Source organism: Grampus griseus (assembly GCF_964374135.1).
Source record: "Grampus griseus genome assembly, chromosome: 2".
Taxonomy (NCBI): Eukaryota; Metazoa; Chordata; class Mammalia; order Artiodactyla; family Delphinidae; genus Grampus; species Grampus griseus.
In genome coordinates, this window is record NC_139018.1 from 145,654,403 (window position 1) to 145,669,325 (window position 14,923).

At 60.6% G+C, this 14,923-nt stretch overlaps 1 protein-coding gene across 4 annotated transcripts in view; it reads left to right on the top strand.

Annotated features, from left to right (window-relative positions):
• Positions 1 to 10,227, top strand: part of APBA2 (amyloid beta precursor protein binding family A member 2) — a gene marked incomplete at both ends in the record, with an annotated part of 62,167 nt that extends 51,940 nt beyond the window's left edge. For 2 of the 4 annotated variants that reach the window (XM_082649190.1, XM_082649187.1), the window contains 3 exons: positions 425 to 544; positions 7,250 to 7,390; positions 10,156 to 10,227. In XM_082649190.1, the coding sequence (XP_082505316.1) occupies positions 425 to 544; positions 7,250 to 7,390; positions 10,156 to 10,227 (333 nt within the window). The remainder of the gene's footprint in view (positions 1 to 424; positions 545 to 7,249; positions 7,391 to 10,155) is intronic. The other 2 variants (XM_082649188.1, XM_082649189.1) reach the window with 1 other exon arrangement.
• Positions 10,228 to 14,923: the final 4,696 nt, after the last annotated feature.

The window sequence follows — 14,923 nt, forward strand, 5'->3', positions numbered from 1 at the left end:
TTTGTTTTGAGGAAGGCGCCCCCACCTTCCCAAACAGGAAGTCCTCCTGCACTCAGCATGGCCAGGGCCCCTCCTGGGCACCACCAAGTGTGACCTAGTGTACAACCCGCCTCTTGGTTGTGCACAGGGGCGCTCGGAGCCTGGCCTTGCCCCCAGGGCAGCTTTTTTTCTCCCAGGTCAAAGGGCACACCAGAGCACAGGGGCCACGGCGCGCACTGCCACCTGGGATGCAGTACCCCTGCATCCGGTCAGGGTGATGCCTGCATCCACGCACAGAGGGACACCAGGGCTGAGAGGGGCCTGCCTGACTCGGTCCCCCAGCTCCCGGGGCTCTGCCCTGCCACTGGCTCACCCTCCCAGGCCCCTGAGGTTGTCCTCCCAGTGGCATCTGATACCCACTGGGTCTCCCGTTCCTGCTCCGCAGGGTCTGAAGAACCAGACACAGGTGAAGCTGAACATCGTCAGCTGCCCGCCGGTCACCACCGTCCTCATCAAGCGGCCGGACCTCAAGTACCAGCTGGGCTTCAGCGTGCAGAACGGCATCGTGAGTCCGCTTGGCAGCCTCCACCGTGCACGTGGACGGCCTGGTGCAGGGAGCTGGGGGGCAGCTCTCCGTCCCTCCAGAAGCGCTCCTGTCTGAGGGGGCAGGTCCAGGCAGGGCGGGCGGGCCAGCGTGTGGTCACGGCATGGGTCCCTCCAGCCCTGCCCTCGGCACCCTCGTCCCAGTGGTGGCTGTTCTCTGCAGACCCCAGCTCTAGAGTGGAGGGAGGAGTCCTCCCACCCCTGCAGTTGGGACCCACAGCCGATGGCAGTGTCAGAGTCACTGTGTGCAAGACACCCACCCACTCATTCATTTGTTCATTCATTCATTCGCTCATTCACTCACCCATTCCGAGCCGTGTGTGAGGTTCCTGAGCTGTGTCAGGCGGGGCCCCAGCCACTGAGGAGGCAGGAGGGCCTCCAGGAGGAGGTGATGCTGGGCTTGAATGAGTGCTGGTCTGGCCAAAAGTCTGTGCCTGTTCCTCAGGCTGGAGTTCTTCCCTCCAGAGTTCCCACCTCCTCTCTGACCCTCTTGAGCTCTGTTTCCTGGGTCGTTTCTCCTACAAAGGTCCCAGTGGGCAGGGAGGGATGTGGCCACAGATGGAGGACAGAAGAGGGAAGGCCGGTCATTTCCAGATTGCTTACGCTAGCCCAGAGTGCTAAAAAGCCAAGGAAGAGATTGTGCGGTGGATGGGGGTGGTGTCAGGTTGAGGGGGAGGACGTGTGTGTCCCTCCACGGTCACAGAGGGGACACATCGGGAGAACGTTCTAGAAACAGGACTACAAATGAGACAGAATTTCCCCCGTCACTACCTGGCGCAGGAGTGTGGAGAGTTTACACGGGGCCGGGGAGAGTCACAGGACATCTCCGTCCCCTCTGGGTTAGGGCGCACTTGCTGCTGTAACAGGTGTTCTGCGGATCTCAGCGGCCTGAGAGCTGATCTGTTGTTTGGGTCACAGTCCAGCGTGGGAGGGGCTTCGTGCCACAGGGTCGCTCAGGGGCCCAGGCTCACCACCCCCCAGGGCGCTCTTTGTCTGACGGGCGCAGATGTGGCTCTGGCCATTTCTGTCTACATCCATCTGGCCAGACGGGGCTCAGTCACATGCCCCACAAACACAGGGCTGGCCGGGAAGGTGGTTCAGCTGGTGCCCAAGACGTAGAAGGAAAGGGTGTGGGTGCATCTGAAGCTGACATTGGCCGTACCTTCCCAGCTGTGTGACACTGGGCGAGTCACTGAAGCTTTCTGGGCAGATTGAGAAAATCCATGAAGTACCGAGACCTCCAAGGAGGGCCCACTGGGCCCAAACTCTGCAGAGAAGGAAGGCCCCTTGGCACCATACCCAAGCACGGGGGCCCAGCCAGGCTGTCTGCACCCCCTGAGAATTTCTTTCCGGAACATGGCATCTGCCCCGGGAGTTGGCCAGTTGGTGGTCCAGCTAGTGCCACCCTGCCCGGCTGCTCTGCACACACATGTGTCCGGGGCCGTGCAGGAGGTTGCCCAGGGTCCCTGCCTGCAGCTTCTATGCGCACTGTGTGGATGGGCCTGGGAGCAGCTGGGCGGGCCTTAGACCTGCCCCTGACACCCTGAGACACCATGCAGGGCCTGCCTGGGTGCCGTCCGCAGGACCTCTCTCCCTGGGGTGGGGGCAGGTGGGTGGTAGGGAGGACTGTCAGTGACCGGCAGCCCCTGAGACGGCCCTGCTTGTGTGACCCTGAGGGCTGCCCCTGCCCTGCTGGGCAGCCTTGTGGGGCCCAGGCTGTCCCTCCTGCATGGCCCCGGGGAGCTCGCCATCTAGGTGGGCCTGGTTCATGGTCTTTGTAAGATGCAGCCCCTGTCCTGCTGCAAGCCTTGCAGGGAGATGGCGTGATGCATCAGGGCCAGCTTTCCCCTCAAGGCCAGGCTCCTGGGGGGTGGCCAAGGGCTTTGCCTGTTCTTGGGGCCCGATGCGCCCCCCCCAACCACCAAAAAGCAAAATCCTTCCCCTGCAAATACTCCCTCCAGCCAGTTCATTTTAATCCTCACTACAGCCTAATAAGGAGCATGGGAACTGGTCAGGAAGCTGGGGCACAGAGAGGTTTAGTAACTTGCCCTGGGTCACACAGCTGGGGAGGCCGTAGGGACCGAGGTGGGGAAGGGGGACGAGGAGACACAAGAAAGGGGGCTCTGCCTAGAGTTTTGTGGGGGCTGAATTGAAGCGAGCGGGAGAGGAAGGGGAGGCAGTGGAGAGGACAGGTGTGGGGTGGCCTGAGTGTGGCCTGGCCCTGAGCCTTCCCTCTCAGAGATGGGGGAGGGGAGGCTGGCGGGGGTGCATCCCTGGGGAGTTACAGGAGGGGTCTCTGCGGCGGGGGTGTGTGGGGATGTTCCCAGGTTGGTATGAGTCGCTGGGAGGCTGAGGCCAGGGGGGCTTCCCACAAGGTTTGGGGGTGTCGGGTTCAGGGTCACAGCAGATCTGGGGTCTGGAACTGGGGAAGTATTACCCGCTGATTCTGAAGGCAGCGTTGCCAGGCTGCCCTTCCCGGGTCACAGGTGTGCACACAGGGGTCCTGGTGCCGCCCACTGCTTGGTGCCTCTGCTGCTGGTCCAGGGTCCGAATCCCACGGTGTGTGTGCTTGGGGCCAGCTGTGGACGAGGAGCTGCGTGGCCCCCAGCGCCACCCACCCACCAGCTGGCATCCTGCCTCTGTGAATGGGGGTGCGCGTGCTAGGGGCCAGGAGGCAGGGGCCATGGTGGCTCCCGGGGCTTCCCTGCCCTGAGAGCACCCGGGAGGCGGTGGCTGGAGAGCAGGTGGCGGAATGCCAGGCCGGAGGTGGTGTTTGTTGGCCCCAATGCAAACCCGGTGCCGTTTTCTGCCTGATGCCTCCAGGAACGTTGCCTGTGGCAGGTGCCTGTTTCAATGTCTGGGGTGAGCAGTTAGGTGAAGTATGTCCCAGCGCTGGGGCATCAGGTACGTCTGGGTGTTGTCAGGTGAGAGGTGAGGGGGAGGGGCCCTCTGCATGGCTGTCAGTGTGCACACACCGGTGCGTGTGCGTGCGTGTGTGCGTGCGCACTCAGGTGCGTGTGTTTGGGGGCTGCCAGCCTGAGCACTGGCCCCGAGGATCTCAGTGTAGCTTGTGTTTTCTTTAAAGCAAGAGGCCCTGTGGCTGAGAAGCTGGATTACCTTGTGAAATCTGCCCCTCTCTCCCCCTTTTCTTTTGGTCCCGACTCTCTCCTAGAACTTCTGCTTTTCCTGGTTTTTTTGTTTTTTTTTTCAATTGTGGTAAAATACAATTAACGTGAAATTTACCATCTCAACCATTTTCCAGCGTTAAGAACATTGACGTTGTTGTAGAACCAATCTCGAGAACTGTTTCCATCAGCAAAACTGAAAGTCTGTTCCCGCGAACACTGACTCCCCACCTCCCGCTCCCCCAGCTCCTGGTGACCAGCGTGCTACTTCCCGTCCCTGTGAAGTTGAATATGACATACTTAGGTACCTTATATGAGTAGAATCATACGGTTTTTGTCCATCTGTGACTGGCCTGTTTCACTCAGCAAAATGTCCTCAAGGTTCATCCACGTCGTAGCATGTGTAGCAGGATTTCCTTCCTTTTTAAGGCTGAATCGTGTTCCATTGTGTGGAAACACCCCATTTTGGTTGTCCGTTCCTCCACTGATGGACACTTGGGTTGCTTCTATCTCTTGGTTACTGTGAACCGAGCTGCCGTGAACATGGGCGTGCAGGACTTCTGGTTCTCCAGTCTGTCTAGTTCCATTGCTGCAAGACTTGTAGGCCTGCTGGGGCATCTGTCTGGGGTATCAGTCCATCTGTCTGTCAGTTCTAGGAACCGGGAAAGGCCACCATCTGGCCAGCTCTTCCTGCAAACCTGGGGCTTCCCTCTAGAGCCCGTGTCTGTGCGTTGGTCTGGTTAGGGAGGGCATCCCCTGTCCCCATGCACAGATGAGGACACAGGAACAGGTAGCTGAAGGGACCTGCCCCAGGCTCCCTTCTGGGCAGTGGCGGGGCAGGCGTTGGCCTGCACGGCTGTCGTGGGGAGCTTGCCCTCTGCCCGTATCAGACGCTGGAGTGTGTGGTCGGCGTCAGTGGGCGAGCGCACGCGTGGACCTGAGCCATCTGTGAGCTGTGCAGGGGCTGTCCTGTTTGCATCTAGGGTCCCGGGTGTCAATAACCAAGTCACAGAGGTGCCTACAAGGCCCTGTCGTGGCCAGCCAGCCGCCTTTCCTCCCACTGGGACTGCAGGGCCCGCAGAGCCCACGGATCACATGGGCCCCGCAGATAAGTTCCCTGCGTCCCTGGAAAAGTCTGCTGACCCCTGAGTTAGTCCTGCACAAGTGCTTTTCCCATTTTCAGCTTCATTACGCCCAAAGTACAAGGCATTCGTTTGCAGACAGGCCCCAACTGAGCCAGTTAACGCTCCTTCTAAATGGACCCCTCCTCTCTGTTCCCACAACACCATGGAAGAGATCAGGACGTCCGCAGCTGGGAGACACCAGCGTTCCTCCTGAGAGGTGCACCCTGAGAAATTAGAGCAGCCCAAGGCCCTGGGTTCTGGGGGCACGCCTCGTTTCGGAAGACCTGCCGCCCGCACGCATGTGTACGTGCATGTGTGTTTGTGTGTGCATGTGTACAGGCGTGTGCCCACATGGCCCTCTCCTCAGCACTTTCTGCTCCCCTCTTGCCCCCTCTGCCAGCCTGGCCCCCCAGGTTCCAGCCGAGGTCCCCTGCCAGGGTCTGAGTCCATCTTCCTGGCAACCCCCTCTTAAGGTGCAAAGCTATTTTCTCCCTCTCCCTGTCCCCTTCCCCTCTTTACCTTCTGTCCCCAAATCTCCACCATGAGGGAAGACTCTACCACTAGGGACTTAGGGAAACAGCGCCTGCTACGGGGTGTCCCAGCTTCCATCAGGAGCACCTGGGCCCTGCCTGACACCTGCCAGGTCTTCCTGAAGCCTGGATCTTCGAAGGGCACAAAATGCCCTTAAATCATCTGGGTGGGGGGGGGGGGAGGGGATAAAAGTTAATCCTTGATACTGACAGGTAGGCAGAGCCTTCACAGCACAGGATGGCTGCTCCCCTTACTGGAAAATGGGTGGTGGGCTCAGCCCGCTTCTCTTTCTCCACCCTGAGTCCGGTCTGGCCCAGGTGCTGCTGTAGGAGTGGCCTTGGGCTGTGACATCAGCCTGCATCTGTGTCTCCTTCTAGAAGAGAGGGGTCCTGAGGACTGGGAGGGACCTCGAGGGCTTCAGGCACCGCACTGGGATTTACACACACCTACGCACAAAGTGGATCTGGAAAGACCAGAAAACAGATGACAGGTGGGAGTCCTGCAGGGGTGCCAGGGCCAGCCTGGGGTCAGTGGCCTTTCAGCCTATCTCAGCCTTCAGAAGATGCCAGGCCAGTGCCGAGGGAGAGCACAGGCAGCTGGGCTGGAGGGGTCCTGTCTGGGGGTGGAGAGTCAGCCCCTAGCCAGTGGAGCAGCCCGGCCAGGGCCGGGATGGGAAGGGGCTCTGACCCAGGTACGGGCCCCAGGTGGCATTCGTCACAGGGCATGGAGGAGGCCTCGCAGCGTTGAGCCTCGCGGTGGGAAGGGAAGAACACCAAGCCTGCGGGAGGCTGGCCGTCCTGCCTGCACCTGCGCCTCCTGCGGGCAGGCCAACCTTGACCTTGTAGGAGGCTGGCCAGAATCATACGAGGACCCCTCAAAAGCCCTAAAAAGCTTCTGGTGGCATTTTTGGGTTGAGGAAACCGTACAGACCAAGGCCTCCGTGGGTACAACGAGGCTGTCAGGTGATGGGGGGTGTCCCCCGGGCACTCGGGGGACAGGGTCCCACCAGCCTGGGCCTCTCCTCCCACCAGACTCTGGGCTCGGCCTTCCTCATTCTCAAACACGTCTGGTACAGGGCAGCCTTCAGGCAGGACGGCTGGGATACTGCTGCAAGGGGCCCAGGGTAGAGGTGCCTGGCGGAGGTGGACAGGGGAGACCTCCAGTGCGGGTGTGGCTGTTCTCGGGCGGCCTCGGCCCCAGGGACGTTGCCGTCTGCCCTCGGCTGGGGGTGGATGAGAGGCCTGGCGCCCTGCCTGTTCCCTCCCGCCCCAGCCTCTCTTGCTGCAGTGCTTTCATCCCACCCCCCTCCCGTGGCTCCCACAGGGCCCCGGGGACCCCCCCGGGCGCAGCTGCCCCCCCCCCCCGCTCTCCATGGGCCCTGGGGCTGCTCGCCCTCCCTGCTGTCTGCATGGACCCACCTTCTGACACCCAGTGTTTAGTGGATCTCACACCCATGGGGGCTGCATCATCTCTTTCCATTTGTCGGCTGGTGAAATCACCACCTCCCCGTGATGGGGGAGCAGTGACCGTCTTCACTGGAAAGAGGAGCAGAGTGGCTGCTGGCGAACCTGCCAGATCGGCTTTATCTGCACACCTCCCGGCCTCCACACCCCTGACCCAGGAACAGAGGCTCCGGGGGGCTGGGGCGGGGTGGGGGGGCAGATTCCAACCAGCGAGGGCGGTGGCGGGGGGCGGTGGGGGGACAGGCATTCCAAACCGTAACCTCCCAGTTGGTGAGTCGGCAGACGGCATGTAGGAGCGTCTGCCCGGGGGCTTCATCCTGCGTGTGATGAATTCTCCTCCTCGTCGTTGGGGGCTGGAGGCGACTGGCGAGCGTGGCGGGGACCCTGTGCTGACCCGACCACCCTCCGCCCCCGTGTCGCTTAGATCTGCAGCCTCATGCGCGGGGGCATCGCGGAGCGGGGCGGCGTCCGCGTGGGCCACCGCATCATCGAGATCAACGGGCAGAGCGTGGTGGCCACGGCCCATGAGAAGATCGTCCAGGCGCTGTCCAACTCGGTGGGAGAGGTGAGAGGTCACTGCCCGAAGCCAGAACCGGGCTCTCGGAGCCCAGATGTTTCCATGGCCGACATCTAATCCCCGAGGGCGTGTATAAGGTGCTGGGGAAGCACCCCAGAGCAAAGCCTCCCTTCTGGGCAGAGCCTGTTCCTGCGGGGACCTGGGCACATCTGCTGGCTGGCGCGCTCCCACCCGGACCTTCCTGAGCCTCCTCCGGGGCTGCATCAGCTGAGCACGGCTGTGTCTCCCACAGGGGAGCCTTCTGCAGGCGGGCTCTGGCACCCCCTCCTCACCCCGGGTAACTGTGGCTGATGGGATGGGGGTGGGCATTCGCAGGCCGGCCCTGCTGTGCTCCCCTCTCCCACTCCGCTGGCTGTACCCGCCTCCTTTTCTGCTTCTTTCTGGCATCAGTGCGATGCCATGCCAGCGTGAGGGTGGACGGGGTACAGAGCGGGGAGCTCAGGAGGGAGCAGGGTACCTCAGCGGGGGACGTAAGATGCTGGGAGTGGGGGTACCAGCCCAGTGCTGGGAAGGAGGCCTCCCCGGTGCAGGGGTGTGTGTGTGTAGGTGTGTGGGAAGCAGGGAGTCAGGGTGAATGGGTATCTCCCTGGGTGAAGCCTGGGTGACAGCAGCGCAGAAGGGGCAGACAGCGCTGAGTGGCGGGTGACACGGGACGGCTGTGGAGGCAGGTGCTGGGCGGGGAGTTTAGGTTTGATTCTGAGGGCGGTGGGGACCCAGGGGCTGTGTGGGGAGAGGGCACGGCTTCCTCTTTGGAGGCTGGTGGGGGGAGCATGTGCTGTTCCCTGAGGGGCCTTCAGATCACGTCCGGTCAGGACACCTTTCCTGGGGCCACGTTAACCCACTCAGTATTTTGTGAAAGTCCCAAGGCTGGGGGAGGAGGCCTGTTTCCCTGCATGGGTGGTGGCAGACAGCAGCTCTCAGGAAGGAGGGGGCCAGGTAGGCGCCATTAGCCTTCTCTTACAAATGGCTTCAAAGAAAGGAAAATCCAATTGTCCTAAGTAGACGCCTCGAGACAGCCGCCCCGCTGGGGCCATCAGTCGGGCGGGGGAGCTGGGCTGGGAGCGGGAGAAATGCGTCCGACTGTCTGGACCTGAGGTGAATGGGTATCAGTCAGGCTGGGCCTCAGGCCCAGGGTGTTGGAAGCCGGTCCTGGCTGGTCCTGAGAGATGAGCTTGTCTGCCTGTGTTTTCCATCATCCCTGAGCACATTCGGAAAAGGAGTCACCGATCACTAGATCTGGTGTTTTGCTGGGCCTTGGGGGTGGGTTTCAGATTGAGGAATTAGAATGAATCTGCTGATGGGAAAAGGCACTGCAGGCTGATGAAGGAGCAAACATCTAAGTGGATCAGACAGATCCTGGTGTTGGGGGCCGGGGGGGAGCCTGGGTGACAAGAAAACGCTTCGGCCAGACTGGCCATCTGGGTTGGTCAGATAAGGCCCGAGAACGGCTTGCCCGAGGAAGGGCAGTCCTGGGGGGTTGGCTGCACGCCCCTGGGGGTGGCTGCACCTGCGGCCGCCTCTCCCTGGGCGCTGGAGGTCTGCCAGCCCACCCCCTAGAGCCACGGTCACCCACAGGGGCCTGAGCACGGCTGGGTCCCGGGCTAGCCTGCGGAGCAGAGTGCTTAAAGGAAGCAGAAGCAGAGCCCGGGGCCCAGGCGGGATTTAGGGTATGTGCCCCCCACGGTTGGCCTCTCCGGGCAGCCGTCTCTGTGCCTTGCTGGCGTACCCAGCCTCTGTGGTGCCAGGGACTGAGGTCAGGCCCCAAAGGCTCATTTGCTAACTGACCCCCAGGGGCTGGGGGGCCCCAGGCCTCCGCCCGCCGCACACGCACTTTGTGTGTGAGCCTCTGGGTCTCACGCCGAGGCAAAGCTTGCCCCTTGCAGTTTCCAAGGAGGCCTGGGCGCCCCAGCCTGCCTTCAGCTCGGTGCACAGTCAAAAGTCCAACTTTTTATGCACCTGGTGTCAGCCTGAGCTGAAGGGAAAACGGCCCTTGACCGCGTGTAAAACCCTCTGAAGACCTGGACGGGGCGCCCAGGTCACAGTCCGCGCAGTCAGGGTACGCTTTCTAAGCCGCCATCGGGGTGGTGACCACGGTGTCGACTTGAACAAATGCACAACGTGAGAGTTGTGAGTTGTTTTATTTGGGGCAAAATGAGGACTGTAGCCCAGGAGACAGCATTTCATATAGCTCTGGTAAACTGCTCCCAAGAGGCAGAGGGGAAGGTCAGTATGCATGTGATTTTGGTGAAGGGAGGACATGCAATGGAGCACGTATTTTTTGCAGGAGGTTCTGCAAGTCTCCTGAGGGTTACAGCTAGTCATGAGCAGCAGACGTCACCAGGAAGGATCTCGGTGTTTTTCTAGATATGAGGAGATGCAAGAATTGGGCTCATAAAATGGGCTCCTGAAAATATCTCACTATCTATCTATCTGAAGACCTGTCCTCCCAGTTTTCCCCAGAGCACAGAGGGCCTCATTCCTGATCTCCACCCTGAACTCCTTTCAGGGGGTGTTGAAGGTCAGCAGCTGCAGTGGCACCTGCTTCAATCCTTGTAGAGGTAGATGGCAAGTGCCCAAGACAAGTGCCAATTTGTAGCTGACAGCCCACAGGTCATTCTTCCTCCCCTCTGGACGCTGGTACTTTACACAGGACACGCTCAGGGGACTTGGGCATCGCTGGCCTCGCATGCGGGGGACGGGGGCGGGAGGCGGAGGCAGGGAGGGCTGGGTCAGCCCCTCTCTCTCATTGGCAGATCCACATGAAGACCATGCCTGCCGCCATGTTCAGGCTCCTCACAGGCCAGGAGACCCCGTTGTACATCTAGGCTGCCCGCCTGCACCCCAAGGAGTGGGAGCCGGACCCAGGACCCGACCCCTGAACCCACAGCCCACCTGATGACACTGGCTCCTCCGAAGGGCATGCCCTCACCACCCACTTTTTTTTTTTTGGACCAAAAGGGGTCTTTATCCAAGGAGAGTCACAGGAACCAGTCTTTGTAGAACAGTCACGTATTTTGCCACATTCTGAATTTTCTCATTGCGACGGACAAGGGTTTGTCTGTACGTCCGTGTGGTGTGGAGCCGTGGAGGGCGAACGTGGGGCCCCCGGATGCGGCTGTGCGGGGAGCCCCTCGAGGACAGCGCGCTCCAGGGGGCAGCAGCGGTGTGCCCCGCCCTCAGCTGGGGCTCGGGTTCCTGCGGGGAGGGCGCCCCACTGCCCCGATGGCTGAGTGTGGGCAGCCAGCTCTCAGGATGGGACTGGTCACTGAAGTTGGGGGACACGTGGTTGTATTTCCCGAGAAAGGAGACATCCCTGAGTTACGTAAATGGTGAGATCCACAACCTCAAAACTCCACGACTATTTAGACGTCACCATTTTGACTTTTGACAACAAACTGCTCTTCAGACGTTAGGATTTTCCGACGACCCGTGACCACGTCTGCTGCCCGTGCCCGCCTGTCTGCTGGCCCCTGGACGCCCCCGGGCAGCCTTCCACAAAGGCCGGTGGCCTCATTACAATCTCTGTCTACACACACGCATCCACATGTGAGCTCCCCCCTCGGAAACCAGACCCTCCCCGGACACCTGGAGCCTGCTATCCCCGGGGGCCTGCGCGTCCGGGTGCCGTCACCGTGAGCAGTGTTCCAGTGCGTGTAGGTCAAGTGCAGCATAGTCTAGATCCGCCCCGCAGAGCTCAGTGTTCACGATGTCATTTTGTCCGGAAGTCTCTCTCTTTGGCCCAGGCCTTGAAGATACACTGTGACTTAAGAAGCCTTACCATGCAGTAACTAAGCTCTAGGACCACTGGATGAGGGTGACCTGTGTGTTGCATGCAGCTGACCTTGGGAAGACTCGCTAATACCACTAATAAACCTGAGGTCATGATGGAAAGCTGTCCGTGTGGCTGGTTTGTTGACGGAGAAGTGGCCGCCCAGCTTTCCTCTAACTAACTCCTCCCCTCACAGCCCGGCTCCGGGTGGGGGCCCTCCCTGCCAGGTCTGAGGGCTCCAGGCACCATCCCCGCAGGAGACAAGCTCCTGACTAATTGGATGAGGGAGAGTGGGAGGCTCGGGCTTCTCCTGGTTCAGATGGGAATCATCTCTGGGAGAGGTGTGTGCGCGTACAGAGCAGAAAGCGGCCCACCTATAGCCTGGCTCCTTCCCTGGGGCCGCCCTGCAGCCCGTCTCACCTGATAGCAGGACTTGGCAGTGCTCCCGTCACTGACTGCGTTCTGTGGTCACCGTCCTGGTCCTGGTGTCCCCTGGCATGGGGATCTGGGGTGAGCATGGGCTCTGGTCAGAAGCCCTGGGTGGTGTTCCAGCATGTTATCAAGGGACACTGGGCAAGCCGGGCCCCTTCTCTGGCCGGGATCTTAGTTCCATGCTGTGAGCCACTAGGCAGCGATGGCCCACACCCTGGGGTGAGAGCTGGAGGGAAGGGGCCTCGGCTCAGGGGGGCCCAGGGGTATGGCCCTGCAGCGCCCAGAATGAGGCAGGTGAAGGGGCTCCGGAGAGGAAACCCACGGCTAGCAGATGACGGGGGGCAGGCGTCCCTTCATGTGCTACACATTAAAAAAAAAAAAAAAGAGAGCTTTAAGCCAGGGGCCTGCATTCCTCCCAGAAGCTGGGGGACACGTCCCACAGAGGGACAGCTGTGGGCCGGGCGCCTGCCCGCTCCCCTCACACCCCCAGGGTCTGTCTCCAGAAGGATGTTAGGGAACACAGTCAGGTGCCAGGGGTGGGTCGTGCTCCGTGGTCGGTCGTCCGGACTGAGCCCTCGCTTGGCACCTGGTCACCAGCAGTACACACGGCTCTCGGCATCTGTCCCGATCAGACCTCAGAGGCACAGAGGCCAGAAATAGTTTTTATTAAAACACTGATCATTATGAAAACACCTTGAGGTACATTAAATAAATACAGCCTGCCAGTTGTACAAACAGGCTTGAAAACAATTTCCTATAAATTCTGCCTTAATAGCAGCATCTGTGGATCAATACAGCTGTGGGGGAGAAAACATCCATTCGAAATAAGCTTTCTTTTATGTGGTTTGTTACACGCATTTAATTTGTGTCATTGTCACCAGCTGAAGAAGCCCTTAAGTCCTTGTGAAGGATAAGCGCCCCCCTGTTTGCCATAGAGTAGGGGTCTGGAGTTCCTCCAGCCCAGCATCCTTGTGGTCCCTGGGTGGGGGTCTAATGGCAGTGCCAGACAGGCAATGGCCCTGTGCTGGCCCTCTTTTTGGTGGGGGAGGTCCAGGAGAGCACAGGCCCCGGGCCCTGTGCAGGGGGCATCCTGGGCCTTGGCTTCCAGCGCAGCCCGTGGGGACCTGCCTGCTGACGTGTTAACGAGAGCAAGGAGACCAGGGCCGAGCGGACGAGGACGCACCAGTGACGGGGGGACACTGCCTTTCCCCTTGGCTATGAGCCGACACAGCCTGGGGCTCAGGGCGCTCGATGCCGGGGCTGCTGGTTCCCAGGTGCCGCCGAGCAGAGCGGGGTTGAAGGTACCCGGGCTGGGGAGTCAGACCCCGGCCCGTTGCCAGGCACCTCTCTCTTCCCGGGACCTTTCCTGGGAGCCAGGTGCCTGGGCCCTGCAGGAGCCGACGTGGGCCCTCAGAAGGTGTCAGCCCAGCGCTGTAGATCTGGGTACAGTGTACTCACCCGCAAGATAGAGATGCTGTGAGGACACGTGTGAGGGCCGAGCACTTGAGAACGGCCGGCCGGTGGGCTTCAGGCCAGAGCACCTACCTGCACCCAGGGGGAGGCACAGGCTGTGGCAGGTGCTCGGAGGCAGGAGACATGGCGCCCTGCAGGGAGGGGAAGCAAAAGACACAGAGCAGCAGGCCAGGCCCCCTGGAGGTCACCCAGCCTGCGGCAGGGTAACAATTCTGATGCCCGTGAGGTGGGGCTGGACGCAAGGGCTGGCCTCACTCGAGAGGCAGCCTGTCTGAGACCTGCAGGCTTGGCCCAGGGCCCTGCCGTGAGCCCCCCACCCACGTGAGACCCCTGCAGCCTGCTAAGCTCTGGCTGCCACCCCAGAGATGCCTTGATGCCGAGGCCAGGGCGCTGGGGCCATCCATGCTTTGCTGGGAGGCTGAGGGGAGGCCCCTTGGAAAAACCATCAATTTACTTTACCTGCAGAGAGATTTACTTTTGGGGACTTCAAAAGCCCTCAGTTGAGAAAAATTAGAGTAGAGATTTCCCGTTTTATAGTCTGGATAAAGTGCTCATAAATTCTCCTCTGTGATGTCTCGAGCGGAGAAGTTCCGGCTATCATCACAAGGCCTGATTTATATATTGGTCCAGCTCTCACCTCCGGACGGCAGTGACCGATGATAACATTAGGAAGTAAAGCGTTGGCAGCTGACGAGGGGCTCCTCGGGGTGTCTGGCAGCCACACTCCAGGATGGCACAGGTATCCCCGTGGCTGCAGAAAGTCCTTGAGGACAGCGCTGCTCCACGACCCTGGTTGGGAAGCAGCTGCTGCTGAGGTTGCCAGAACAGGGCGGCCCAGGGGTCCTAGAAAGTCCAGGGCACCCAAGCTGCTGTGGCGAGGCTTCTGCGCACCCAGCTCGAGGTGGGGGTGGTTCACGGAAAGGAGTGGTCGACAGGTGGCATCTTCCAAAGCAGACGTGGCGGCTGCCGCCCGGCTGGGGAAGGGGCTGCTCTGAGTCATCAGAGACCCCTGAGGCCAGTCTGGCGAGGGCAGATGTGGGAGAACCCCGGGGGCTCGCCATGGGGGCTTATTGTTACGGGGCAAATAACTACTCAAAGTGCTCTGTGCTGAGCTGGCTAAAGAGACAGTGGAGAGACAGCCAGAGAGGAAGCTGGGAAAATGCCCTGGGGCAGGGAGAGGCAGGGAGGGGTTGCCCGGGAGACAAGGTGTGGGGGTTGGGGGTGCAGGTCCCTCAAAGCCCCTTGCCACAGGGTGGCCGGGCCCCCCTGGGGAGTCCCTCATTGTATGTTTGTTCACAGGGTGGCCCTGTCGCCCTGCGGGCATAAGGCTGGACCCCCGCTGCCATCTGGGCTAGAATGACTTACTTTCTTAAAAATCAGCCTCTAAGAAAGGGTTGATCATTGATTCAAACTGCAAGGGGAAATGGGCTCATTGCCTGATGGACTCCTCTACCCCTTTAAACACTAAACTAAATCGGGGTGGGGTGGGGACTGGGGTGCAGGAGAATCCTGCTGTTCCATGGCCCCGACTGTGAAGATACTTAAGTTTCTTCAGCTACATGTGTGTCCCCTGCCACTGGATCGCTGTCACGTGGCTAGTTCAAGGGGCTACCTGCCTGACAACAGGGAAGAATTCACGATGGACACGAGAGAGTCATCCACTGTATCACTGGGACAGGTAGGAAGCGTCAGCCCCCAGAAAACAGCCGATGGGGTCCCCCTGGAGGAGGGAAGGGCCTCCGCCGCTTGATCCACCCGGGGAAGCAGCCTCTCCCCACAGGCCCGGCGTCCCCGGCAGGGACTCTGGCACCAGGTCTGTCCATGTCCACATCCAGACGGAGGCGCCT